Below are 27,789 nucleotides of genomic sequence, written 5' to 3'. Positions count from 1 at the left end.
TTACTGATTCCATTCTCTGCAAGTCCTTATGTTATGATTATCACCACAGAACCTGTGCCGAATCTGACATCTGTCCTAAGTCTACTGTTCTTTCATCTTTCCTCCAAAGGCTGGATGATATGTCTGGATGAAGAAATCAATAAAGTACATCTTGTTACTCAGGACAGTGAAGACTCTTGACTGATAACAATCAAAATATATTCAATGAAATGTTTCAGTACATATATTCATCTTCCCTTAGACATTTTTTGTGTGGAACACAAGCAAAAAATCCAGCTTTTAAGAAGTCTGGAAAAACTTGGATCTTTACCAAATGAAAACCGATTTAAATTGCTGCAGATTTTTCTGTGTGCAAAATGCATCAAAAACAACATTTCCATGCCTACTTAAAAAAAATACAATTTATCAACAACTAAAATTAAATTCAGATAATACTAAGAAACTGTGCAACCCCACACAATAGACTAGATATTTTCTCTGAAAATCAAAAGCAGTTCTTAGTATCCAAGAATTGGCAAAGTGTATTTTGGTATTTTGTTGCTTCCCCTGTCATTACAAAGCTTATAGGCCTATCTCACAACCAAGTAAAAAAGCAGTATTTCATGACACAAAAAAAAAAAAGAAAGAAAATTAAAAAAAAGGACAAGGTGCAAGAATGGCTATGAGTCTGATTCCATTACTGGATAGAAATATTAGTATGACATCTGAAAATTTCAGAAATGTTTTAAATATGTTATAAAGGACACTACATTTTGGAAGACAAAAAAGTACATCCTGTTCTACTCAACAGTGTATCTCACTTCTTTCCACCCTTCTGCTGCCTCATCATGTAAAGTATATTCATTTTCACACTCATGATTCTAAATAAATATTGTATCACTTCTTCACTGCCACCCATCTTATGAACAGCTGATCACTGAGAGTTGGACAGTCCTCTAGCATGTTTTGGTAAATCAGAAATAATTCAATAGAGATAAATAATGAATAAAAAAAATACTTGGCAAATGGCATTGGTAATGGAACATATCAGTGTGCAACTGTGGATTATTCCTCGTGTTACTCACGGAACAAGAATAAGCATCATCTCTACATTAGCCTCAAATGCAGTTGCTTTTATTCTTTGCTAAAAAGAATCTTGATTTTAGTAGCTGATGGAACTTTATCACCCAAATGTTTATCCTGACTTCTAAGTTGCTGCCCCTATGTCACAACTGCTATCATTACTGCAAATCCAAGCAATATGTCTTCTATAGGATCAATAACTACTATAGAAAAGAGGCTAGTTATAAAAATAAACCTTCTACAATGCTAGATGGCACACCTGCTAGTCCATTCAGGCAAAAATTTGCTCAAGAACAACATCTCCATTTCTTGTTGTCACTCTTCCTCCATAGCAAAGCTATTGTGATGTACACTCTCTCTCCATACTGTAATGCTGTCAAACAACATGTACCATTAGAGTTGGAGAGTGAAGATAATATCAGGAAAATGAGAATAGAGATAGTGGGATGTTCAGTGCAAATAAAACCTTTTATGCAAGAACAAATGAAGAAGATTGCATGACAAAGATCAGAGATTCTATAATGTGGGTGGGTTTGGTATTTTTTTGATTTCACTCAGCAGTTCCTCACAGTGAATAAGGTCTGCATTCCAATTAAAGTTCAGAAGCTGCTAAAAACTGTAGATGATTTTTTTTTCCCCCAGAAATCTAAAAAGAGATTCATCCCTATTGATGCAGATAAACAGAATTTATTCAAGCCCTCTTAGTATCCCCTTTCACTTTCCTCTCCTCCTCATGGTGTATCTATGACTTCCTTCAGCAAAGATCAGAATACATGAAAATTGGCCTGCGTAGGGAATCACTATGTCAAAAGGATGCCTATTCAGCTTATATTCGGTACTTCAAAACCTAAGGATCTCAGAGCACTTCCCATCACAAAATATAATACAATATATGGAAAAGGAACAGAAGTCACATAATAAGTCAGTGGCTCAGTCAAGGTAAGTATCTCTGTCTTGTGCCATTTCTGTTTCATTTTTGCCTGGCTAAAATTTCTATTCAAACCAAAATGTCTGCAGGAATTTTTAACTAGATGTCACTAGCCACATCTTACACTTTATTAATGCTTTTTCCATCCTTCCTTTTCAGAATTGTACTGTACTAACAAGACCTGATTTGTATCAGTGAAGCATATATGTCTGAAGTAGCATACATTATGTTTCCTAAAGTCACTGATAAAAAGTGAATCACAACAATACAGTATTAAATAATATATAAAATATCACAATGAAAGCTATATCAGTGTGTTATAAAAAGGTCAGCTAACAGAAGCTGGTAAATAGTTTCACAAACAGTAAAAGTACAACTGAAATTTAACCTAAAGTACGTTGTCAACATACTTAAGAAATTATATACTAAACAAAATCTATGTTTTTTGTTGTTAAATAATTAAAATTCTTCCTTTTCTGTTCAGCTACCACCCCTCTACTATAAACTCTGACAAAGTGATCATATAGTATGGGTGCTGGTTTTGGGGTACTTCAAGTACCCCACATGAAGTTACAGGACAAAAATCTCTTTTTAGGAGACACACAGACAAAAATCATGAGCTATGTGTATTGGCATACACAAATACCTGGAAAGGTTCTAGGAGCTCAGTAGAAAATATGATGACCCAGAAAAAAATTGTCTTGCAAGTTGCCTCTGGCTCCCAGGGACAACTCTGCTGAACCTACACTGGACTTGATAGAATCCAAAGATCTTTTGTTTTAATTCAATGGACTCTCCTAGCTCAGGAAAGCATTATGTTGGCTCCTTCTGGCTCCAATTCTAGCACTTACTGAATCACATAGTATGTGAATGAATGGACACACTATAGCTAATGTGACTACTAACCTCATTAAAAAATATATCTAAAATATATTGAATTATCAGATGATGGAAACGCTGTGCTTTTTTTTTTCTTTCTTTTTTTTTTTCTCTTGTTTTTACATCATCAGAAACATTAACAATCTGATATATAATGCAAGCACATTTTAACTGGGTTTGGAGGGGAGTTAGTCTATTTTTTTTCCTAATAAGCTGTATTCCATTTTAGATGTCAATATTATATCATAGTCTGTTGTATATTTCAATAAGCACCTCCTTGTGTACATTACAATAACTTTAGATCAAATGAAATATGGAAGACCTAGCCCAGAGAGAACTTCTTTTTCTATGAACATGATGGACAATATTCCAGGTCAGGGAACAACTTTTTTCTCTGAATTACAAAGGGATCCAACCAATAAAGACATCAAATGAAAATATATATATGTGTGTGTAATAAATACAAGAGTATGAGAAGTACAGGCTTTACAGATCAACTGTTCATATTAGTTTGGAAGCCATTTGAAAAGAACACAAATTATGCATTAAAGTATATCTATGATTAGCATGAGCTGATAGCTTTCTACTGTTATTGGTTCAATATTAATTTGAGACCTTGCCCAATAACATCAACATAAATTAGCTCAGACTCAAAATGGCAATCAGCTTGGGGGACCTATCCTGAAAAGTGGTACTAACATCTTCCCAGCATCAATGAGCTTCTCAATCCTGCAGCTGTTTCTAAAAGCTTCCTCCCAAAGGCACATTTAAAACTAAATTAAATGCAACTTTGACTTAATTAACGTTTTAAATGATAATGAATACAATGTAGATTCATGGAAGGCATTTACATTGCATTATAAAACTGATAAAATTTTAATAACTCTTTGTTAATAACTTATGTCTCTCCAGACCCATAAAGCCTAAGGCAGTTGGTGTGGTAGTCTAGGGTCTAATCTAGGTTCCTAATGCAGGTGGAATAAGGAGGCAGGAGACTGACTTGACATTTGACATTTGCTCCAAGCTTGCTCTGGATCAAGCCACTGTTTGTTCATAAGTACTTTATTTCATATAGTAAAGGTCAGAATTTGAGCTCAAGGCAGGGCTATGACAGAAATGCTCAAGCTGAAACCAAGCCAGCTCTGGCATCTGTCGCTTGAAATAGCTCAGAAAGAGTAGAGAGAGAGAGCTAACCGGCTAGCATCTGTCCCACACCAAGGAGGTAACAGGAAGAATCTGCTGCCTGGTGGTAAGAAACTGTCGTGATGAGTTTCATGACAACCAGCCACACTCAGGAACTAAAAATGCAAACATAATTTCCATGTCACCTTGCATAAGACCCTCTGTTTAATTCACTCCACAGGATGCTGACAGCATTTTTTTCTAGCTTGTCCCTATCAAAGCAAGCCACTCAGTAGTCTCTTCCCTGTGACCCTAGTAAGAATCACTACTCAATATAAAGGCCTGAAGGAATTAAATCTAGACTTCTTGATCTCTCCCTTCTCCACCTTCCCAATTCTTCAAAAGATTTGTTGCTAAACTTAGCAGGGCCTCCATAGTGACGTGAGATTTCACCTCCTTGTTACAGACATAACAAATTGGGCAGAACACCCTCCTATCAGCCTAGCAGTATATACCACATCAAAAAAGTCATCTGAAAAGGCGTGTGCTTCATTATTTATATTTTCTGGTCATGGGTAACAAGTCAGATTGTCTGATTTCTACCATTCTACTGCTTGACAAGGAACAGCTTGGGGGGGGGTTATTTTTTTTTCTACTCTTGCATTTCTACATCTCTATATTAATCTATATGCTTGTATTATATCCCAAAGAAAAATAAATAATTTAGCAGCACTCAGGTTCTATTAAAATATACAATAATAAAAGGAATTAATTTTTTGACTGTTAGACCTACCTACGTACTTGAAGTCACCTATCTTAAAATACATTATTTCATGCTACTTTTCCCCCTCTTATATTAACATCTTCTATTCAGTGTCTGAAAAGATAATATAAAAGTTCCAGCGCATTCATACACATAAAGCAATACACGAGACTTGTGATTTGCCAATACCACAGGCTACAGAGCTGGCTGCAAATATGGCCAAACTCTTGCACATACGAGCACTGACTTCATATCAGTGTCTACACCGTAAGAACCTCCACAGAACAGCACGGGAATCTCCCACTTTTGTATTTTCTTTCCCAATTGTTCCACTGCCTAGTTTTATATGCTTCAGGACCCCATTACATAGTTTTGTTAACAGCAGCTTTCTTCATGGTAGTTCATTCTGAGAAGAAGGCTAATGAAGATTAGTTGGTTTTCTTCATTATCCAATAGCAACATAGACTACATTTAGATGCTATACTGATACACCTGACTTTTCTTCTCCTGTAGTGGACTACTATCTAAACTGAGTTATCTAGAATACTTTGTCTCTGTAAAAATGAATGTTCTCTAAAACATACACAGCTGTTCGTTTTTACATTATTTTTGGTACTTCTAAAAGACACACAGGCAGACTTGTAGAGGTATTTAGAGGAAATGTTATGGCCATGACAATTCTCAGGGACACAACCCTGGATCCAAGTAATTTTATTGACTTCTGTGGGAACTGATGTAACTGAAGTAAAAATCTGTCACTCTGAAAGAAAGAAAATTTTTTGCAACTAGGTTTACGTAAATCCATCTATTCCCCACAGCACGGTTCACAGGCTTACTTCAAAATTATTAGATGATTATAAATAGCACTGTATGATTTACTTCATATGTGGTTTTGAATTAATATGAATTTATTTGGCACTATATCTTATTCTAATTGTCAATTTTCACTACTCTCGTTAAAAAAAAATCACTACATCATTTGTGTAGAGGTTATACAAAATAACGCCATTGTTCTCCAGTATACAGAGGTAGGTTTTTTTTTTTTTTCCCAGAAAAGTAAGCTGTAAAAACATAATCGGTTTCTAAATACTTGTTTACAACCTTAGAATGCTGCCCTGATGGGCAACATCTGTCTCCTTTCCCAGCAGACCTGATCAGTTGTTTATTCCTTCCATTTCTTCATCCTCAAAACACTAAAAGTGTGCTATTGGCACACTTTTTGTCCTGTCTGTGCATGACAGAGTAGACAGTGTGACCTCAGAGGGCTCAGTAGGTTATATCTAACAGAGTCTCCATCCCTTCTGTGGCCACAAGACCTAGGTTCATCACAATATACCAACCTTGGCTTATGCTACCCAGAACACTGCTCCACTCTTGTAGAAAATGATTTTAAGGCCTTTGAGAAAGACTCAACAGCTAACTTGACTGTTCTGTATAAACCACGTGATGGCACTAGAAGAGCAGGTGGAATAGATGCTTCTCAACCATGCTTAGCTCAAAGGTAGATACATACTTTGGCCACTTTCAAAAATTAAGCTTTCACTTTTGTATCTAGAACTTGTCTTAACACAGTCTTTCTTTCTAAACAAGATGAATGGGAGCTTGGGCTGAACCATGAATTAAAAGTACAGTGAAAATCAGTCTTGTCTTTTGCTCTAGAGATCCCTGATATTCACCAAAGTCAGAGTCCTCTTGTAATGCTTCTCAGAGATACCAGAGCACGTCAATCTGTGTTTTCTCACAAACTGAATAACATATTTCTAGGCCTAGTATCAAGAATGTCCTTCCCTCAGAGCACAGGGAAGTTTAAGTTCCCACTACAGTAGGCATGGCATAAAATCTTGACAAGTTTAGATAAGGTTTCCTTTTGGAACCTGAACTTCTGATCTTCTAGAGAAGCAGCAGCCATATGAAACACAGAAAACAGAAATTAAATGTTTCAGGTTAAGATTCTGTCTGCATCAATTAATCATTTGAATAGCGCTCCCCAGGATTTGGCACATTCCTAAACAGAAACATCACACTTACTAGTAAAATAATTTCACTGTATAGGCCACCTCAATTTTTTCAGTTGCTGAGTGCCTCTCTTCACTCTAATTTGCATGAATCATACAATCATTAAGGCTGGAAAAGACCTCCAAGATCATCTGGTCCAACCACCGCCCTACTACCAATGTCACCCATTAAACCACGTCCCTAAGCACCACGTCCAGCCTTTGCTTAAACACCCCCAGGGATGGTGACTCCACCAGCTCCCTGGGCAACCTGTTCCACTGCCTGACTGCTTTTTCTGAGAAGAAATGTCTCCTAATTTCCAACCTAAACCTCCCCTGGAGCAACTTGAGGCCACTCCCTCTAGGCCTATCACTAGTTACCTGTGAGAAGAGGCCAACCCCCAGCTCCCCACAACTTCCTCTCAGGTAGTTGTAGAGAGCAGTGAGGCCTGCCCTGAGCCTCCTCTTCTCCAGACTAAACAACCCCAGCAGTTCCCTCAGGCGCTCCTCATAGGACTTGTGTTCCAAACCCTTCACCAGCTTCATAACCCCCTCTCTGGACATGCTCCAGGGCCTCGATGTCCTTCTTGTAGTGAGGGGCCCAAAACTGAACACAGTGCTCGAGGTACGGCCTCACCAGAGCAGAGTACAAGGGGATGATCACCTCCCTGGCCGAATCTACATTACCAAAAAAATTACTTGGGACCATTTGACCACTGTTCATGCAGCAATCTACCAAAAGCAGATAAACCTGAAAATATCTGTAGACACACACAAAACTATTTCCTTATGTTTAGAACGATCATCTCTATTTGTGTTTTTTTTTTTTCCCCAAACAGCTGCCTATGAACTCAAAAGCTATTTTAATGTAATTATATTTAACCATAATAGGTTTTTCATTCACTGAAAGTACAGACAATATTATAGCAGAGAAAATCATTCAGAGTGGAAAATATACTGCAAGTGTTACTTTCTCTACGTATTATACAATTAACACACTAAATCCTGCATACATCATTAAATACGTAAATTGATATCTTCTACCTGACATCAGATTCTTACAAACAGCATCGATTCTTGCAAAAAATACTTATTTTTTCAAGAAGTTTGGTCTGTGATTTTATCTACCTTAAAAAAAGAAAAGCCTGCTTTTGTAACCAAAAGGAAAAGGGAAAAAAAAAAAGAGAGAGAGAGAGAGAGAGAAAGAAAGAAATGCATTAAGCAATTGTAGAAGCAAACCAACCCAACTGAGGCACCACGACCAAAGCAAGCCCTGTAATAGTATAATGACCTTTAATGAGTGTCTGGGGAAACAATACAGTCCTAGCATAAAAGACAAAGGGCAAAACCCATCACAGCTCCACTGACACTAATTTAAAATGATTTTCAGAACAACTAAAGAATGTAAGAGAGGTAATCTGATCCACCAATCTGACCTCACTTTGATTATGGGGCCCTGCTGCTGCCATTTCTAATTGTCAAACACTCTACATTTCACATCTGCTCATATTTAATGAAAAGCTGACTCTCACCACTATTCTTTGAGTTAACTAGCTCTGTCAAGATGGGCATCATACGACCCCTGTGCACTGCAAAAGAAAACACAGTGATTTCTATTGAAGCCGTGCCAGTGAAATTTTGCATGTGTATATATATATATATGTATATTTAACTGGAAAAGAAAGGCTTCTGCTGGTTTGTAAAGAGTATGAATTGGTATTGATTTTCATAGTTATTATTAACAGTCAAGGGTGAATAGTCGCACAAGGAGGAGTGAGTTCTCTTTTGATTTGATGGAGTGATGAAGGGGGAAAAGCCCCTTGAAAGATAGGATGCTAAAAATCCTCAAAGCTGTCAATACCACTTATCCTTCAAAATATATTTAATGTGTTTCCCAACAATACTGATTCTGGTGGCAATAAAACCATGCAGTAGATATTTTTGGCTCAGCAGGCAACACAATCAAAAATGTTTAATTTTTCTGCCTCTGTATAGTCCTAAGTGAACTCAAAAGCTATGATAAACCTACAAATTATGTTTTTTTATTTCCTTGCCAAACAAGTGCTAATGGCAGAAATCTCACCCATTTGTAAGGGATATATTCATTTAGCCCTGTCTGCTTGCTGTTAGCACCCATACTGGGACCTAACCACTTAATCTCTGTGCTAGTCCATATTAATGTAAACAATAGCAGACATTGTGTTACAGAGGCTGTTAGGTTATTGAGGTAACACTGCCTGCAGTAACTCTCAGTCCAGGAAGGTTTTGCAGTCACTGTTCTGAACAAACAAAAATATTTTGTTCTGTTTTACTCTAATACAGGACTCTCTGAAGGATAAAAACTCCTGTAGCTTAGAATAATATCTAAAACTGTCTTTCCCCTGAGGTGATGTACAAGTTACAACCAAGTAGATAAAAATGATATTCTGGGTGCTTATACACATAAACAAAGAGAAGACTTCTGGCAAAATCTCTAAGAAATCCTATTAAATTCAACTTAATTGACACAGTCTTCAGATATAAAAATACTAACAAAAATCATAGTATTGGTATATACTCCATATTTGTATCTAGAAAAATATTTCAAATGTCAAAAGAGCTAGAGAAAAGTCATTCACCACATGGACTACGTACTGCAATACACATATGGCATCAAAAGGCAACCAGATGCATAATCTACCAACTACATTATATTCTTAGTAGTGGAAGGCATTTTTATTCATGATGACTTGTAATGTAAAGCGGACATGTTTCCTGATCAAAACTCCTAATATTCCTTCTAGATGTATCTGAATAATTTGTCAGTTTTTCTTTGCTATTTGGATAGGGAAAGGAAAAGAATCCCTGTCCCAAGATACAGTTTTGCCTGTTACGGATGTCTGTAGAGGATATGTAAAAAAAATAAAAATAAAATTCACTATTTAACAGTCTTCCTCAATAGTTCACACTGATAAAGAAAGCTTTAGAAAGCTTTAGAATCCCTACCACTCAGCCAAAGAATTAATAGATACTTAGACCTGTTCTAATTTCTCTCTCTTCTTCTCAAACTCTGACCTTTCAAAGAGCTTTGGGGGCATATTCCAGAATGGTACTGCCCTGCAAGGCATATTCCACAGCTAATTTCAAACAGTTTGCATCACAAAATTTCCATCAGGCTAGCCCTTCTACAAAAGCACTACAAAAGGTACATTCATTTTATTAAGGTTTCTGCAGTTTCAGTATAAGATGGAAGGTCCTCCAATATTAATCATAAAAGACTACAAACAAAACTAAAGACAATGGTAGCAGTCTAAAATAGAATGCCAGCTTCAGAATGGCAGTCTAAAACAAAATGCTAGAAGCAGTTCAGCAACTAAGTTGTATCCTTTATATTTACTCACTACCTATTATATACTACTCTATTGCTAACCCTATTACAGCTGCAAACTTAGCACCAGTCACAGATTTAGACACAGATCTGTTCCTCCAGTAAAGCATATACTGGTTAATTAATGACAATTTATATTGTATGAATTAAATAAAAATGTCACCAAACTGCACTACTAAGGTCCTGCATGCTATTGCAAGAGCATGCTTCATAAAGAACACACGAAGCAAAATAATGAATTCCATTTTTTGTATTAAAAATAAATAGAAACAGAAATATAAATACAGAGCTGTATTAAAATTTGGTTTTGAATTTTTAAAAAGCATCAGCCCAGTAAAACTCACAGAACTACAATGTACGACACAAGACGGGGATGATACCACAGACACCACAGACATGGAACAGCATGTGTTGGTGTTAAAACTTACAGGCACGTAAACTGGTGGAGCAATCATTAACAGAGACAGAAGAAAGTGGGAAGGCTCTCTCAAGGGTGTCCATGTTACTATGTACACTGCCTGACATGCAAGAGCAGTCACGCTCAGAGCGTCCGCAATCAAAACAACATGCCAGTTTCATTCTCTTGTAGATGGACATCTTGGCTATAACCATGTGTTGGATGGGAGGAGAGGAAGAGCAGCAGGTTAATGGCAAGGTTATATATATAACAAGGCAGCTGGAAGGTAATTTAAGGGATTTAATACAGGCCTTAGTTTATGTTAACAGTCTTGACCCAGGAAAAAAAAAAGCATGAGATTATTGATAACACTTTGGCTGTACATTAAAAGTAGGGCAAAAGATAAATTGTTCTTTATTTCTCTTCAGTCTTAAAGGGTGACCGCAGATATGGGAAGTATTACTGATTACAGTCAAGTGTTTGGATCAAAAAAGAACATGGTAAAAGCAGAAAATCCTAAGAATATATTTTTCCCTTGGCACAATTAATACTACAGGGCTAAAACAACAAGAAAATATAAAGCTGCTGATCCACTAGAAGTTTTTGATCTATTCTGCTTCCTGTAAAAGTTAAAAACTTTTATATATATGTGTGTATATATATATATGTATGCATGTATACACAGACAAAAACACACATACACATATTCTTACATACACACACTCACACATATACATGTATACACATACACACATATATATAAATAAATTTATCCTCAAACATATGCTAATAATTGCTTTGTATTAAACTGTGCCAGGGAACTCCTTTATTGCAATAAATTACATATTACTGGAGACTTACAAGATGTGCATAAAATTTTCTGAAAAATTGACTTCATTTACATTATATCTTCAGGAATTCAAATTAACTCTTGACAGAATACCAAAATTTGCCGATATAACAGACACAACTAATAATGGCAAATATGCTTGACATTAAAATCAGTTCACAAATAAGGCATCACCAAAAGCACACAGAGCATTGGTCCACTGAGACATGCTGAACCAATCACTGGCACTATTTTTACTCTGAGGAGTACTGAGTCTGGACAATGCAACTGGATTGAAAGGTAGATCAAGAACCAAATAACTGGATGTAGAATTAGGCATTGATTCTAAAAGAAGTGCCAGGTTGGAATAGAAAATTTATGTTCTTTAGTCATGGGAAGGACAGTCTTATTGTTATGTATTTCTAGAATCCTATTTTATAACAGCATCCTATTTTATAAATGTACATGTAATTACCATTATGCAATTTTGTATGTTACCTCAATCACAAGTAAGTTTAATTCTCAAGAACTGCAAAGGCCACTTAAATTGTTTCACATGTTGCACTGAACCAACACTTTTGGTAATGGTTTAGATTGAACTGACTCAATTATACTAAAAACAAAACAGAACACCAACAGGCAAAAACAAAACCTTAAAAGCAAATGCAAGAAAAAGGTAATGTTTCTCTAGCCTGTACCTTCAGTTTAGGATGTCTTTTTTTCCTTTCTTTTATTTATTTATTTAGTTATTTTTGTATTATAGCAATAACATTAAATTATTAATGATTTCTCTCTTTTCTTTTTCCAGTTTTTAATGCTACAGTCAACAAGGAAGAGGGATTGAAATTGCTCAAATGGGTCAAGTCCTGTTCTAAGGCCTTGATGACTTGCCATACAGTATATTTGTCAAGCAAGGGTAACATTATGATTTGTGGAAAACAGGCATTGAGGGAGATGGATGAGTGATCTCTTCAGCAGCGACTCCATTCCTCTAAAACTTTGCTCACATCACTATGTTCTATGCCATGTTCTTTCAGCATCCTAGTAGAGTTATCTTAGAGCTGTTCAGAAAGTCATCATGCAGCATCAGGCTTGTTCATTGCATGGTACATCATTCCTCATAGCTTGGCTTTTAGTTAGAAGGTTTCCACTGAAGCTTTTGATGCATACACATTCAAACTACACAGAAAATTCAAAACAGCATTTGTTTTCTCATAGTTTCCCTCTCTCTAACTTTTCCCAACATATTCTTTAAAATTGAAAAGTTGGGCAGAGAAAAAAAGTTACCAAAAACGTGGTAGTGTTTCCATTATGCCTATTTTATTATTTTCACTTCAAGGAAATGAAAGAAAAATAAAGAGCATTTGTGAGACATGCTAGCAGTAGGTGAGGGAAAAATAAGGCCCATTTTGTTTTAATTACAGCTGTTTTGAAAGACTTTTTCTAATCAAATGCTGTAAGCAAAACACTGCGCAGAAAGTCTCAACTGCTATGTTATTGGTTAGTAACAGTCCCTGGTTTTCATTTACTTGTAGCCATTACTTGTCATTGTAGCCATTACTTGTCAACAGTCAATAATAGGATAGGACATATTTATTAAAATTAAAAGAAATTATTCTTAAGGACAAACACAGTTGGGAAGGAAAACTTTTTGTACCATTTTCATCAGACTTAAACCAATGAAGTTGGGAATTTAAGCACTTCTGTTCAATTGGGGAAGGAATCCATGGTGCTTCTCAAAAGTAATGCCCTTTCAGGGACTGTTTTTAACTAGTATTATCAGTTGTTCTGGAGATCATGCATCATTTTAATATTTCACATCATTAACATGCAGGAAACAGGCTTGAACCTGAAAATGTAAGTAGCAGATATGACTTGCTATAAGGCTTTTGATCAGTATATAAGCAACTGCATATCAGAGCAATACATTTTGTAAAAAAAAAAAAAAAAAAAAAAAAAAGCATGCCGTTACTCTTCATTCCTTTTAAACAGTCATTGTTACATTCATACCAAATACAATATTTATTTTCTTTTAAATAAAACAAAACATGGGTTATTATTAGGGATGGCTAGTGACAAGATCAAAGACAAGACAGAAATGATTTCAAATGGTACAAGCCACAAACATACCATTTCCTACTAAACTTCCATAAACATTAACAAAAAATGGGAATCATCAGAGAGACAGGGGGACCTTAAAAACAGCCTATGGGTGGGTGTTAAGTTCATTTGACACCTGTAGTACCTGTATAAGAATAATCTCATTTTTATCCATAGAAATGTTATGGATGTTCAATAGAACTGTTACTTGTTAGTAAAAAATTAAGTTGGGACATAAAGGACGTTAATTCTCTATTTCCAATTGAACAATAAATGGATAAAAAGGAAGAAGAGATCCGTCTATTTAGTATGATAACAATCCCCTAGCATTTGTAAAAGTATCAGGGGAAGTAATCATGGAAACAGAAATCAGACTAATATAATAATTTACTGACAGAACAAGGCATATATGAACCAGAGACATTTTCTGATTTGGTAAGAGCAAAAGGAAAGTAAAATTGTTGAGTTATTTATAAAAACAAATAAATACTTTGAAAACTTTTTGTTGCAGTTTTTCTGAAAAGGCAATAGCCTTCCATTCTAATGAGGAAGGAATGTGCCTTAGATGTCTACACTTCTAGCAATACCTTGCTTTCTCATGTCAAAAACTCAAAAAAGTCCAGTCAAAATTTCTAGATTATCTGGATCTGAAGTGTTACTTAGTGTTCACAAACAGTAATGGGAAATATTTCCAGCTGCAAAAATAAGCAAAGGAAGCTGCAGATTATTCTCTATCTAAGATGTCATGGAACAGCTCCTTTAAAAAAAAAAAAAAAAAAAAAGGCAGAACAAAGTATCCCTTCATCTTTGCGTTTTTTTAAAAAATTTTTTCTCTCCTCTGTTTTGTTTTGTTTTTAACTTTACAGGCTACCCGATCCTAGTATTCCACCCATCACTACAGCAGTTTTCCTTGTGACCTCAACGATAACAAAAAGTAGATCTACGAGGACACCTAGTGGATCTCCATGAGACAACAGCTGGTTAAGAATCTGAACTGTAGCTTGCTTGACCAGCAAATGGTTAAAAAAGGGTCCCACTACACTTAAGAATTGAAATGCATACAGTGTCATTTCAATTCATCAAGTTCTCATAACCCACACTAAGAGCAAAATAACAACAGCGTTAAAGGAAGACCAGACTGATTTAATCGCTTTTAGGGATGTTGGTTAACATGAGACTAAAATATTGAATGGACTTTGCCCAGCAAAATTTGTTTTCTGAAAAATACAGCAATATATCTTAATCTGTGACAATTTTTCTCTTACCACAACAGGCAAAGCTCTCTCTCCGCTATTTAAGTTTTACAGAATAACTTCAAGACCACCTACTCAGCTTGTTCACTAATCTTACAATTTTTCTAATTAAAGGCAATTGGTTAGTTGTTTGCTGTAATTCATATGGTGCTGTTCTTTGTCAAAATTGTAGAAACAGTGGACATTCTGCCCTATTTTAGTAGCTAAAAGAAATAATGCTGTATTTATAGACCAATTCATTTTAATATTCAATTATCTTCATGAACTTTGCTTCATTGCCTTAAAGACTCTCAGCCAATGTACTCTCAAAGCTAGCTGCATTTCTAGGCAAACCAAAGGTATTGGGGATTTGGGAGAAAAAAAAAAATAAGCCAAACATGTGTGAACATTTTTTTTTTTTTTAAATACTCTTCTAGCATGAAGAACTTTTTTGATTGATTATTTATTATTATTTAAACTAGTTTATCTGAGTTTATCTGGTCCAGAAAGGCTTTAATATAGAAATAAATTTAAAATAAATATATTGCAACAAATAAATCCAAGTTACTTCCATTGTTTTGCCTCTAGGTCAATTGGATGCATTATTTTATCCATAGCAATTTGTTTCTTTTTGGTTTATTGATTCTTATTATGCTGTCCTGACAATCTGCTTTTCTGAGTTCCCTGTTTTTCTGCTGTGTCATTCTCTTGGCTAGCAATAGATACTTGGAGAAATTTCTGTTCTATGTATGAATAATTTCTATTACAATGGGATCTCAATCCTTTACTGTAGAAATGGCACCACGATTCACAATTAAATAAAAAAAGATTAATGATTATCATAATGAAGCCCATCATAATTACAAGATGGCCAACGCTGTATTGTGCAACTCCAGGAGTGTCAACTTTTCCTGTATTCTTTTCAAGACCCTACAGTGTGTACAGCTGAGAGGGGAAAAATATCACAACCCGGATTAAAATCTGAAGTGTTATCAGAAAACAAATTCATAATATATGGTGAAATGGTGAAAAAGTCTCATAGCCTCACTTATTTATAATAGCTGTCGTTGTATAGTATCACTAGCACCCTCAACCTGGTACAGTAATGCTTCATTGCAGCTATGAAATATTTGATCCCTCTTGCTGTTTGAAAGATCAAGCCAACACTGCCTCTAACCAATATATTTTTTGCAGTGTTTGTATTCCTAGGGAACTAATTCTTTCCATGTTTTATGTATTTAAATCATTATGACTGTGCACACTAAAAGTGACTGACAAGAGCCTCCATAGATTCTGTATATTTTGAAGTGGTATGACTTAGTTTGACATGAAGTGGTCTATAAATTTCATATTCTATATAATAATAATATAAAACTTTACAGTTTAGGTCCTGAAAAAACAGCGTGGCTCTCTACTCATGTAATTATCTTCACAACAAGCAAAACTGTTATAGTTGGGGAAAATAATCACTGTACCTTGTTTGCTGTTGAGGATAGTTGTGGGTTTATATATTAAAGTTAAACATATTAATTCACTGTCTGGCTTTCCTCCTACCTCCCTTATTTTTGTCAGTGGGGAGAAGGGAGTTAGATAAGGACAGTATAAGACTGTTGTGTTGTCCCTTGTGTCAACTATGCAATTGAAAAGACAAAGTACAAAAAAAAAAATCTATCTGACAATTAATTCAGCTTAACTGGGCAAACAGTGCTATAGTGCTATTACCCCAGCCTAACCAATAGCCCTGAAAATTCGTGAGAGATCTCTAGAATCATTTCAAGGAAGTGCCACTGCCAAGATCTCACTTTCAAATAGGGATAAAAGATAAGGTTGTGAAAAAAGGGACAAAAAAGTGGAAAAGGGGAAAACTGCTGTATTTTCTTCAACGTCACCCTAATCTCCGTGGGTGTAAACGATGAGAAACTTGTGGGTATGACGTCACTGCTACATGCAACATAAATAAAGAAAAGAACCGAAATACTGAACAAAAATACTCTCTGCTAGAGAAAGACAGGTTGGACCGCACTCTGGGCTACAGGGAACCCATTTTTACTCACAATAGATCACTATCAGTGTGCAGTTAAAATATAGTAGGGGCCGTGTTCCAAGGCAGCAAGAGGAAAAATAAATCAAAAGTTTGTCAATTGTCATAGATTACAAGAAATTCCTTCAAACACATCAATGTACACATGATATGTCCCCTCTGGGGTTCAACCCCCATGGTTCACAGCAAGCACTGTCACTGGAAAAAATATATGCAGAATTAGACCACAGCTGTTGCACAGAATGAAACAAACAGGAGGAGTAGGTCATCCACTTTAGAGTTTTCATCCCAACGTGGCTTCATTTTATCTAAATATATACGTGTATTTGGCCCCTTGTGAAAAAACTACAGTTAAATGGAATTGGAAAGAGATTGAAAGCATTCCGAAAATATATTAACAATCTGTGAATAAAATTTCCACACAAGCATTGCTCTGGACAATTTGACATCAGCATTCATATGTTATTCAGGGATAGGGATGGGTAAGGAGAAGGAGGGATGGCAGAAACTGCAAAAGGAAAGCAAGGTTACTTTAATTATCCCTGGCCTTGTGGAAACGTACTGATCTGCCCTGAATTATTAATATTCGGCCTAACAGGTTTGGACAACTGGCTATGTAGGTCAGACTCACGTTTAGACCCCAACAATACCACAAGCTAACATTCAGACAGCATCTGAATTGATGTGCAACCTCAGATGCATTATTAAAGAATGTGATTTTTGAGTGTCACAGGAAGCTGCATTAATTAAAGCCACAATAATTCGGATTTCCATGTAAAGAAATATTCTTTCACATATAATTCACCTGAATGTGCCAATATTTTTACACAAAACCTTTCACCTTACACATTTTCCACATTCAGCTGTCTCTAATTGCTATGTTGTTCACTAATTTATATATATTTATCATATAGGACTATATATATGCATGTGTGATTGTTCACAATGTCTTTTGAAAATCACATTGACAGATTAGCTGTTGACAGAGCAGTTGACAGTTTCTTAATTCAGTAGGGAAAGAGTTTTCATAATTTATGCTTTGTTTTGGTTAGACTGCACTTTTAAGAGCAACAATTTGTGTAGCTTACAGATGGATAACATAGTTAAGATTTTCAAAAGTGATTAGTGATTTGAAAGCTAAAACTAAGGCATCTTACTTGAATAATAGACTGCACTAAAGACTTACCTTAAAAAAAAATATCCAATCCCGTGAAAGGGATCTCAAGATCACCAAAAATCACTAATTCCTGTTGATTTTTTTTTTCTGATTGACAGTACTTTGAAAGCAAAACAATGATATTATTCCTAATAGTTGTGAACATGCTGCTAAGTGGAAGCTGTTCTCAGCTGTACTGAAAGTTGCCATATATCATGGTGCCTTCAACTGTATGCCTGGGGGGGAGGGGGAGGCGAGGAGGCAGATGGGGATAAAGGGGAAATGACAACAAAAAGAAAATTTAAGATTTTGCTGTCTTTTTTTTTTTTTCTCCTTTCTCACCTGACTGAGAGGACGCCCTCCTTCATGCTCAGTGCTCACTGCAGCAGCTCTGACAGCCTCCTTCCTCAGCCTCAGCCTAACCCCATCACCCCATCATTTTGCTTCTACATCTGGGCAACATCCCTTCACTTATTGGACTGATACACTGATACATATCCTTCCTTTTGGGACATTTCCTAGTGTCACACATAGAAGTTGTCACTCTCACCTCTCCTTGGCCTGCTGTTGGCAATAGGGCCATAGTGTTGGCTGGGGGACAGGATACTCTGTTTCCTTCCTGTTTCCTAGCACTGAGGTTACATGAATGTTCACACTCTTGTACTTTGTACTGTGTTTTCCAGCTTCTTCCAATATATAGATCTCCCATTAAAATGACAATCTTCGGATTTTTTTTTTATTATTATTATTATTTGATTTAGCATGTGTGAAAACCATACACCATGTGAAGGAGTAGAGAAGAATATACTTTTTTTTTTTTGTGTGTGTGTGTGGTCAGCATTGGACAAAATTTAACAGGTAACATATTTCTCCTTCTTAAGCGTTGTGTAATTTGGAAAAAAAGATTGGCTTTGTGAGTTACAGGCACCCTAAGGCATCTGTAACTTGCTTTACCAGAACTTGCTCAGCACTCACATTGGCTTTGGCAGCAGTTCAAAGGTCACATTCTCACATGGATAAACTGTTCTTGAACAATACGTTAGGCAATTTTTATTTTTTTTTTTCAAATATGTTAGGCAATGCATACATTCCTTTCACGTCAGCCATGCTTTCCATGTGCTTTACTCTCCTTGTGGCTACTGAGAGAAAAATCCCATTTTCTGTCAGTGCCTCAGCTGTTTTCTCTCAATTATATCACTTTGTTCCACACTCCTATTTTCCGGGAGAAGAGTTTATTTAAAAACTCTAGTGACATGTTTTTTTCTTTTTAAAATCCATCTTTTAGAATTCATCAGTTTCAAATGCCCCTTAAAGGTAGATAAAGTCCAGTTTAGTTTGTAGTGTGTGTTTTGTTTTTTTCCTCCAAGAGAGTGCAATGACAATGAGGTGACTGGATCAATAAATAAGACAGTTTTTGTTTGTTTGTTTGTTTGTTTGTTTTCCTCCTCTTAAAAGTACAGGTAGAATAGTTGGGATCAAACTCTTCTGAGATATTTCGTTTTACCTAATCAGTGCTTTTGTACTATATGATCTTCTTCATAACAGAAAATCATGGAATGCACATAAATATTCACACATTAGTTGAGAAAAGGAGCCCTAAATCCTTTAGATTTCAATAGTACAAATACGCATGGGTCATATACAACTGTGTCCGAAATGAGGTTGTGACAGTTTCTGCAAAACATCTTATATAAACATCTGAAGTATATATAGATAAAATACTAATGTCTACATATTTATAAATATACAGGTGCAAAGTCTGATTTAAATTTCCAAGCTCAATTATTTCTTCACACACAATTTTCCAAAGAATTTAAACAGCAGACTTCAGAACCTTACTAAAACAAATGTTAGCATTAGAGCTACAGAATCTATTGAGAGCAGATATTTAAGGCACCAATATTTTATTTCTTTCAGACAATCCCTTACTTCAACAGAAATGATAATTTATTTCAATAATAGTTTATTTCAATAGTTACAATATGCAATATTAATCCCTAGATTCATCTTTTGCAGAATTGTGTTCAGCAAGGAAAACAAAAGCTCTTTACAGAAAACTATTGAAATTACTGGATTACTGCATGGTATGAATGAGAGCCTCACTGTTAACTCATTCTTAATTTAGAAACCTCCAAATTAGATCTATCTTGGTTTAATTTAACTTTTGTCTGTTTTGGATGCTAATGGACGTTTTTATATGGAAACAGGTGTGACTGGTGTGAAATTTAATAAAAATATTTCCAAAATGCAAATGCACTTATTATTTTGTTGTGAAATAATTTTTTATCTTTTTTGTACCACTGTGTAAAACATGTAAATGCATGTACAGATATTCTTCAAGGCTGAACTGTTCATGGAAAGAAGAGGAAGGGAGTGATAGAAATATTACTTACGCCGTTTGCAGCCACATTTTTTTATCCTTTTGGGATCTGTGATGTCATCATGACAGGCCTTGCAGTAAAAAAATGCCCTAGAGAGACAGAATAGAAAAACTGACACATTTCTTAATCCATACAAATGAAATCAGTCCCACATTTCCTCTTGTTGCAGTGCCAAATTAATGAAACATGCCAGCACTAATTTCCTTTAATCTCTGAAGTTTTAGACATTTAAAGTAGGAAATATTTGCTGCAAGACCATTACATTCAAACATAAGGCTCCAAATTAGTGTTTCTTTTAATATACTTTTATTTTAAAGTAATTGGGAGAAGGGATGATAATTATGACACAGTACATCAGTGCAGTTGTCTGTCACCTTAGAAAAGAGCATCGACTGAATTTTGCCAAGAGTGTGTGTGTGTATATATATATATCAGTAAACATATATATATAGAAAAATATTTAGTGTATTCTCTGTTCTTATCAGATACACCTCTTTTTTTTTTTTTTTTTTTGTCAAGACCATCCAGTATCCTGGGCCAATTTTTCAGCCCAGTCACCAATAGGACATAGTTTTAGATAAAATGAGAGATTGTAATGTGATCAATGTGACAATAGCAACAGACACACCATTTGCAAGAAATACAAAAAATAAATTAAAAGAAAGAAAATCCACCCAAAATTAGTTAATTTCTAAAGGAATAATAAATGAAAGAACTGGCATAGTCTTGATTAAGACTATATTTTTTTCTTTGATATTGGGGCAGAATCATACCAGTTTTGACAAGTCAAGCAAGTCAAACAGAAAAGTCAAAATTAAAAAAATAAAATAAAAAAATAAAAATGCAATTAATAAGGTGAACAGTCTAGGTCTCCACGTAACCTTTTTGCTTATTAACTTCTACTCCTGTATCAAAAGGCTCACCACTAGCTGAAGCACAAAGAAAACTAAGGTGGAGATAAAGGGTAAATATTTGATTTCATATAAGATTAAAACAAAATTTCAGTTCAATAAATATGTATCAGACTGCCCACAGGAGAGTTTAAGCATGTCTGTCAAATCAACATGTTGTGTAAGACAGCTGGGACACATTCAGCAAGGATCACGCAGCTGGCCTGTAGGTGGACAGTTACAGCTTACCAGGGTTCTTGATGGAACAACACATTAAACATACTTTTTAACCTGCTGAAATTTCCCTGTGCTTATCTTTATTCAGGATAGGTTAGCTACATACCTATCTTTCCCAACCCTCTCTCATTGCATATTTCTTAATACAAATTTGCTGTAAGAACCAAAAGTATCACTTTGCAGACACCTATGGACTTTGCAGATTGTACTGCTCATTGACTTAGGATGGTTGGATTGCTACAACGCTAGACAGGTCATTGAAACAGAACAATCTACGGTCAAAAGTATAAAAAGAAAAATAAACAATAAATACACAGTCTCTGCATAAACACAACCTAGGTAAGTGCAAGTAGGATTATCACTAGAGTTATTGTTAATTCTTTTCCAGATTAAATACACACTATATTAATGGAAATGTTCAGAAGTATGAACTAGTTACCTAATTCACATAGTCACAAATTTATCTAAGATATTTCACATCTCTGAATTATGGAAGATGTAGTTCAGGAGAAAGATGGCAGGTCCAGTATATGAGATATTGACCAAAAAATACAAATTTAAATTTTCAACAAGACTTCATTAAATGCTATTAATATTTCTAACATCAAGATACCATGCAAACTACTGATAGAAGACATAAGTCTTAAATGTAGCAGACTTAATTTCTCTGAGACTTCCAGAAAATTTACTCTTCCTAGCTGTGAAATTGTCTTAGTCTTCCCAAGACTCAAAATGTAAAATGAAAGAACCTTTTCTGAGCATGTGCATACTATGCCGCAGTAAGATTCTGGCCTTCAAAATATTCACCTTCCACCAAATAGACAACTACCACCTCTAAGCAAATGAGAATTAAATATTTTTCACACCATGAGTGTGTGAGCAAAGACATAAGGAAAGAGAAGAAAACTGTGTCCAAATTCTATGCTGTTCTTATCTTCCACTTCAGATGTAGTTCCCAGTACCAAACAAGAATCAACTGTCACAGATATTCCCTCATACAATCTCCTGACCTGGATTGGACCGAGGTAATTTCTACAGCACGTTTCTGAAGTCCACTAAAGGACAAATGTCCTAAGGAGTTCCTCCAATTCAATGTGCAAAGAGCTGTGCAATGTGCAAATGTGCCTGAAGTAACTGCTGTAATAAAATCATTCCTCTATATAATTAGGTTGAATTAAGTGTAGATCTGATGTTAGTACTAAAATGTAAGTAGATAAAGAAGGACAAATATATAGCTCATGTACTTCGTATGATATTTAAACACCCAAGATTTTACACAAACATGTTTGCCTAGATATAATTGTTTCTAATAAGAAACTATTGTTCTAAAAATGCAAAAATAATTCTAGCAAGATGAATAATTGCATATTTCATCGTAGAATATATGACTGATAATTATTTTAAAAATAGCCTAAAGGACCTGCAATTTCTCCATTAGTATATAACCCATAATAATTTGAATTTCAGGTATATAACTTGTTTATTTTCATCTTATTGACCTTAAGAAAAAATAAATCTTCTTTTTTTCTTCCTGAAGAAAAAAAAAATTCTAGAACATTTTCCTGACTCTGATTCACAGCTCCAAAGGTTGAAATCAACAATTTTCATAATTGTTTTTTTTAGTTGAAGCACATCTGATAATGATTTGCTTTGCATAGAACAGCTAAGGAATGTGGGAAAGGAGGCGGCATGTTTCTAAACAAAGCCTTCTGCAAAAAGCCATGCAAAACTGGGAATTCCTATTCAGCTTGCTATTAGATAAAAAATGCCTGATGAATGATGTGCAAATTTTCTCTGAACATATTAGTAACAGTCAACTGGCCATAAAAATGATATATCAGGTAATTTACTTGAAATAAGTCTGAAATAATTTCATAATAATAATTTCTATAAATGATTCAAACAAACACAAACACCTAGTATCTCAATATAGGAGTGTGTAGACTGATATTTAAACGTAGAAAAGCAAAAGAGAAGAAAAGAACGCTGAAAGGCAGCGTACCTGAGGCTGTACTGGGTGCAAAGATAGTGCTTGAAAAGTGAGAGGACAGAGGCATTGCTGTGCTCTTTTGTATGCTTCATCTAGACAAACACCATCTTAACTCTTCCAACAAAAATATAATTCAAGTTCTTAGTGATTTCACTATTTTGATGTTTTGACTTTCTTTAAATATTTATAACAAACATGCATTACTTAAATATTAATTTCATGTTAATTATACAAAGTTTAGGATTAAGTAAACATTATCATTTCATATTTTATCTTTTTTCAGTCCTATGGATAGACATTAAATAATTATTTATTTTAAAAACTATTTTCTCACATTGCTATTTTATTCCTTCAAAGCATCTTATAATCATAACAGACCAGAGTTCATATGTTTTGTCCTAAACACAATACCATAAAACTCTTTTTCATCTAACACAAATCTAAAACATCCAAATACACTGAACCAGTGAAATTCTCCACAATGGTTGAATACATTATACTTTTCTAGTTTGATTTATGATTATGTGAACATAGAATATGTAGTTCCATCCAAGAAAAATGACAAGAACGTAAATATTATTATGTTAATGCAGTTACTGAATAAATACAACAGCTTGCTCACATCAAATATTTGATAGTCTCTGTATAAATAAGAACTACTCTAAACCTAAAACTTGGACAAAACTTTCAACCCAGTTCTCTCTGAGAGTAACTCCACTGAGACAAATTAATGTATAGAGAAACCAGATCAAAATATTTTACACTTTCCAGTAGGACTCTGAAAAAAAAAAATCTTATATTTTTTTCACATTTGTTGTAAAATTATTTCACTTCTTGATACTTAGCACTACAGTAAAAAAATGGCATGCACACATCTCAAGACAAAGTTGTTTCATTAGTGTGTCAGTTCAATTTTCCCTGAGAATCTTTCAATATGTTACAATGAAAATTAGTTGAGGTGTTTATAAGAAAAAAAAAAATACTATATCTTTGTATTTAAAGACAAAAATGTGTGAATTACCTTTTTACTTCTTTGGCATCACTTGCAATGAAGAATCCTAAGGTACCTTCTTGAATCTTGACATGGTTTCCAGGATTGATTAATATGCTGCTCAATGAAACAAAAACAAAAACAACAACAACAACAAAAATAAATTTAAATTACTTTTAACTGAATATTCAAAAATATCTTTATTTTATTCTATTATAGGGGACCTGCTAGTTAGGAAAGGCTGCAAGGAAATTTTAAGCCATTCTTCCTTGAAATTTCCAATCAAATAACATTTTCCACGTGCCATTGCTTTAACAAAAACATAAATTTGAGACATTCACATGCTTTTCCCCAAAATCACATCATTCAAGTGTTTACATCTCCATTCATATGTTTTTTGCATGAAATGCATACTGTACAAAATAACAAAGCCTCTCAGAAATAGGATGTGTGAAGCTGAGCTTTTCAGCTCTCTTGCTCTGTCATACAAAGTGGTGAAAAATTCAAAATATCGTGAAAAGAACCAGCAACCACCACTCGATAACAACACAAAAAGTAATTTATGAAGCTAAACCCTTTTATGCAAATTTTTGCCAATTTCTAGTGAAATAGAATGTTAATGGGACCCCTATCTGGACACACAATGTTATTGCTTAAAATAATAAATACACATACACTCAAGGGGAATGGTACAAGACAATCAGTCACAATAGCTGAAAAAACATAAAATGAATTAAAAAAAATTAAAACACTGCAGCCAAGGAAGAACAAAAATAACCCAACCACACTGACAGAATAGCCTTAGCTAAATATGATGAAGGAAATTATAAACTGCTATAAAGAACTGAGGTACCCTATATTTCTTTATGAATTATTCTATTTTCATAAAGATTTAACACTAGATATTACTTAAGGAAATTTGCAAAATACCAAGCTAAATATGCATATGGAGATAGAGACAGACATAAATATATTCTTCTATTACTACCGTATAATATGACTAATTTTTTTAACTCGATAAAATTAAATAAACTTTTCAAAAGTTCCCACTTTTTTTTTTTTTTTAAAAAAACTCAGTCTTTGTAAGTCACAGTGTACTAATGGCACACATGCAATCCAAAGTGCATAAAGACTACTAGCAATTCAAATGCCGGTATAAAGATACATATAGAAAAATAGATAAAGCACATATCTGGATAGACATACATTACTTAAATTAAAAGGTCACAAATCTTTGATGTTATTGGTAGGAGGAAAAATGGATCTCAGAAGATCTCATATTCAAAATAGTATTTATTTTCTATATATTAGTAATAAATATTTGTGACAAATAGTATACCTAAAAGCTTTAAGTCACATGCTTATGTGTGATTACACATGCACAAAAGGCTGTATAAAAAGAATATTCAGGCTGCAAAATAAAACACTTAAGAATTAAAAGGGTGGTCATACAGCCATAATTTAGCCCCCATTATGCAGTCATTATGATAAAATCTTTAATTTAATATTCACAAGCTACATTTTTCTTACAACCTGAGACTACATTCAGAAGCATCTTACTGCCATTACTCTAGACGTGGATTCGTGTACTTACGTACTGCAGTGTTCATCAGAACAGTGTACAAAAGATTCAAAGATATGTAATTTATTTTACAACAAAAATGAAAATATAATGCTATTCCATTTTACAGATGAGTCACTGATGACTCAATCGAGTCACTATGAGATAAACTAGCTATTAATTTGGGATGCCTACAGCCTATTTTTTTGTTAGTGTTTAGCATCCCAAGATTAATCCAAAAACCTAGCCTCTGGTTCCCAAAATAACAAACACTTGATCAGAGATCACCTGTAAAATTTTGATTTAATTTGTTAGCTCACTCTCACACAAATTTTGTATGGCAGAGGCAGAAACAGAAATTAGTTTTCAAAGTGTTTACCCAGATATCTTTCATTTTCCTTCATTCACAGTTTCAAACTTTGCAACAGTTTGAAAGGAGAGGAAAACTAGAGAAAATGGAATGTATCACCACAGAATACAGGTTCACCTCCACAGCACATTTCAGCAGTATTGCAAAAAAAAATGAAACATGAAGGCTTAAATACATTCTATAGTATAATGCACACAGATAAATGGCAATGAATTAAGGTTGCATAGCTAAAGTTCACATCTGGTATTTCATTTCTCAGTGTTTTGGGCTTACTGGTTGGGCTTGCAAACCAAAACATTTATTTAATGCAGTTTTAAAATGTAATAAAGCTGACAGAAAACAGAACAATCAATCAAACAAAAAATTAAAATAAAAAATGATTTCTTCATAGGAAATCAGTCACTCAAGTCACAAAACGGGTTTGGAAAATTTACATTTCTTGCACAAACTTTTGTCACTTGAGTAAACGGAATGCTTATTGGCTGTTCCAGAGACAGCTTAGCAGGCCATCATTAAGGCAGATAAGACACATACAGTCTAATACACTAATACATTCACAGAAAAAAATAGAAATAAAAATGGGAATGGCCAATCTTAAGTCTGTGAGCCTAGGTAAAACACTTCTCAAGAACCATCAGGGAGTCATTCTGCCAGTAACTCTCCAGTGTTTCTGCCAAAACATTCTATCACGTCCTTTTAAAGTACGTGCTTCCATCTTCAGGCCTTCCTCCTCCCTGCCTCCTTATCCTTAATCTGCTGTTTTGCTGATAATTTAGCTATCTTCTACAGATGCTAGTCTCATTTGCTTCTTTTAAGCTGCTCCTTCTAAAATATGCAAAAAAAAAATTATATGTATATATATAATACAGTTAGGTTTGGCTATTTTTCTTGGGTACCAATGAGTACTGCTCTGTCAGAACACTTTTTTTTTTTTTTGGACCCTATTTCATTCTTTGACATTAATCATGGCAGTATTACAGCCTTTCAGTGAAAACAGATGAACACATTTCTATACATAGACACAACTTTTTTTCTTTTTTTTTTTTTTTCTCACAGAACTTAAAACTTGACAACATAATAAGCAGCTCTTTTAAGAAGCAGTGAATGTAATCTCAAATCAGAATGAACTGGCTTCATTTAAGTTGCAAACATATTGAGAGCATGATTTTGTATCTCAATGTTTTCTGAGACACATGAAATCAGTGTATAGACTTTATTTTTGTCATACTTCATTCACATATGCTTATTTTCACAAATACAGTGTATTTATAGCTACAAAATATAGATGTGATCACAGTTAATGTAGTATGACCCCAGCAGCAAAATCGTCTGTTGGGAATAAAATATAATTTGCTCCATCACTGCTATTGACAATGAGTTACAGGAAAGGCTCATAAAGCTTTTGTTTTATAGGGACACACTGATATTTAACCAGAGCAAATTCATGAACAATTTCTACTGAGTCTATATGGATTTATTAAATATGCTACTTATTAAAA

General features: G+C 34.6%; 1 protein-coding gene across 20 annotated transcripts in view; it reads right to left on the bottom strand.

Moving 5' to 3' along the window:
* KCNMA1 (potassium calcium-activated channel subfamily M alpha 1) overlaps window positions 1-27,789 on the bottom strand; it is a 475,606-nt gene that overhangs the window by 79,153 nt on the left and 368,664 nt on the right. For 15 of the 20 annotated variants that reach the window (XM_050712039.1, XM_050712038.1, XM_050712043.1 and 12 more), the window contains 2 exons: window positions 24,390-24,476; window positions 20,264-20,340 (listed from right to left, as the gene is read on the bottom strand). In XM_050712039.1, the coding sequence (XP_050567996.1) occupies window positions 20,264-20,340; window positions 24,390-24,476 (164 nt within the window). Of the gene's footprint in view, window positions 1-10,543; window positions 10,718-20,263; window positions 20,341-24,389; window positions 24,477-27,789 lie in introns of all 20 variants that reach the window. The other 5 variants (XM_050712034.1, XM_050712032.1, XM_050712033.1 and 2 more) reach the window with 1 other exon arrangement.

Source organism: Cygnus atratus, chromosome 7, assembly GCF_013377495.2.
Source record: "Cygnus atratus isolate AKBS03 ecotype Queensland, Australia chromosome 7, CAtr_DNAZoo_HiC_assembly, whole genome shotgun sequence".
Taxonomy (NCBI): Eukaryota; Metazoa; Chordata; class Aves; order Anseriformes; family Anatidae; genus Cygnus; species Cygnus atratus.
This window is presented reverse-complemented; position numbering and strand designations above follow the sequence as displayed.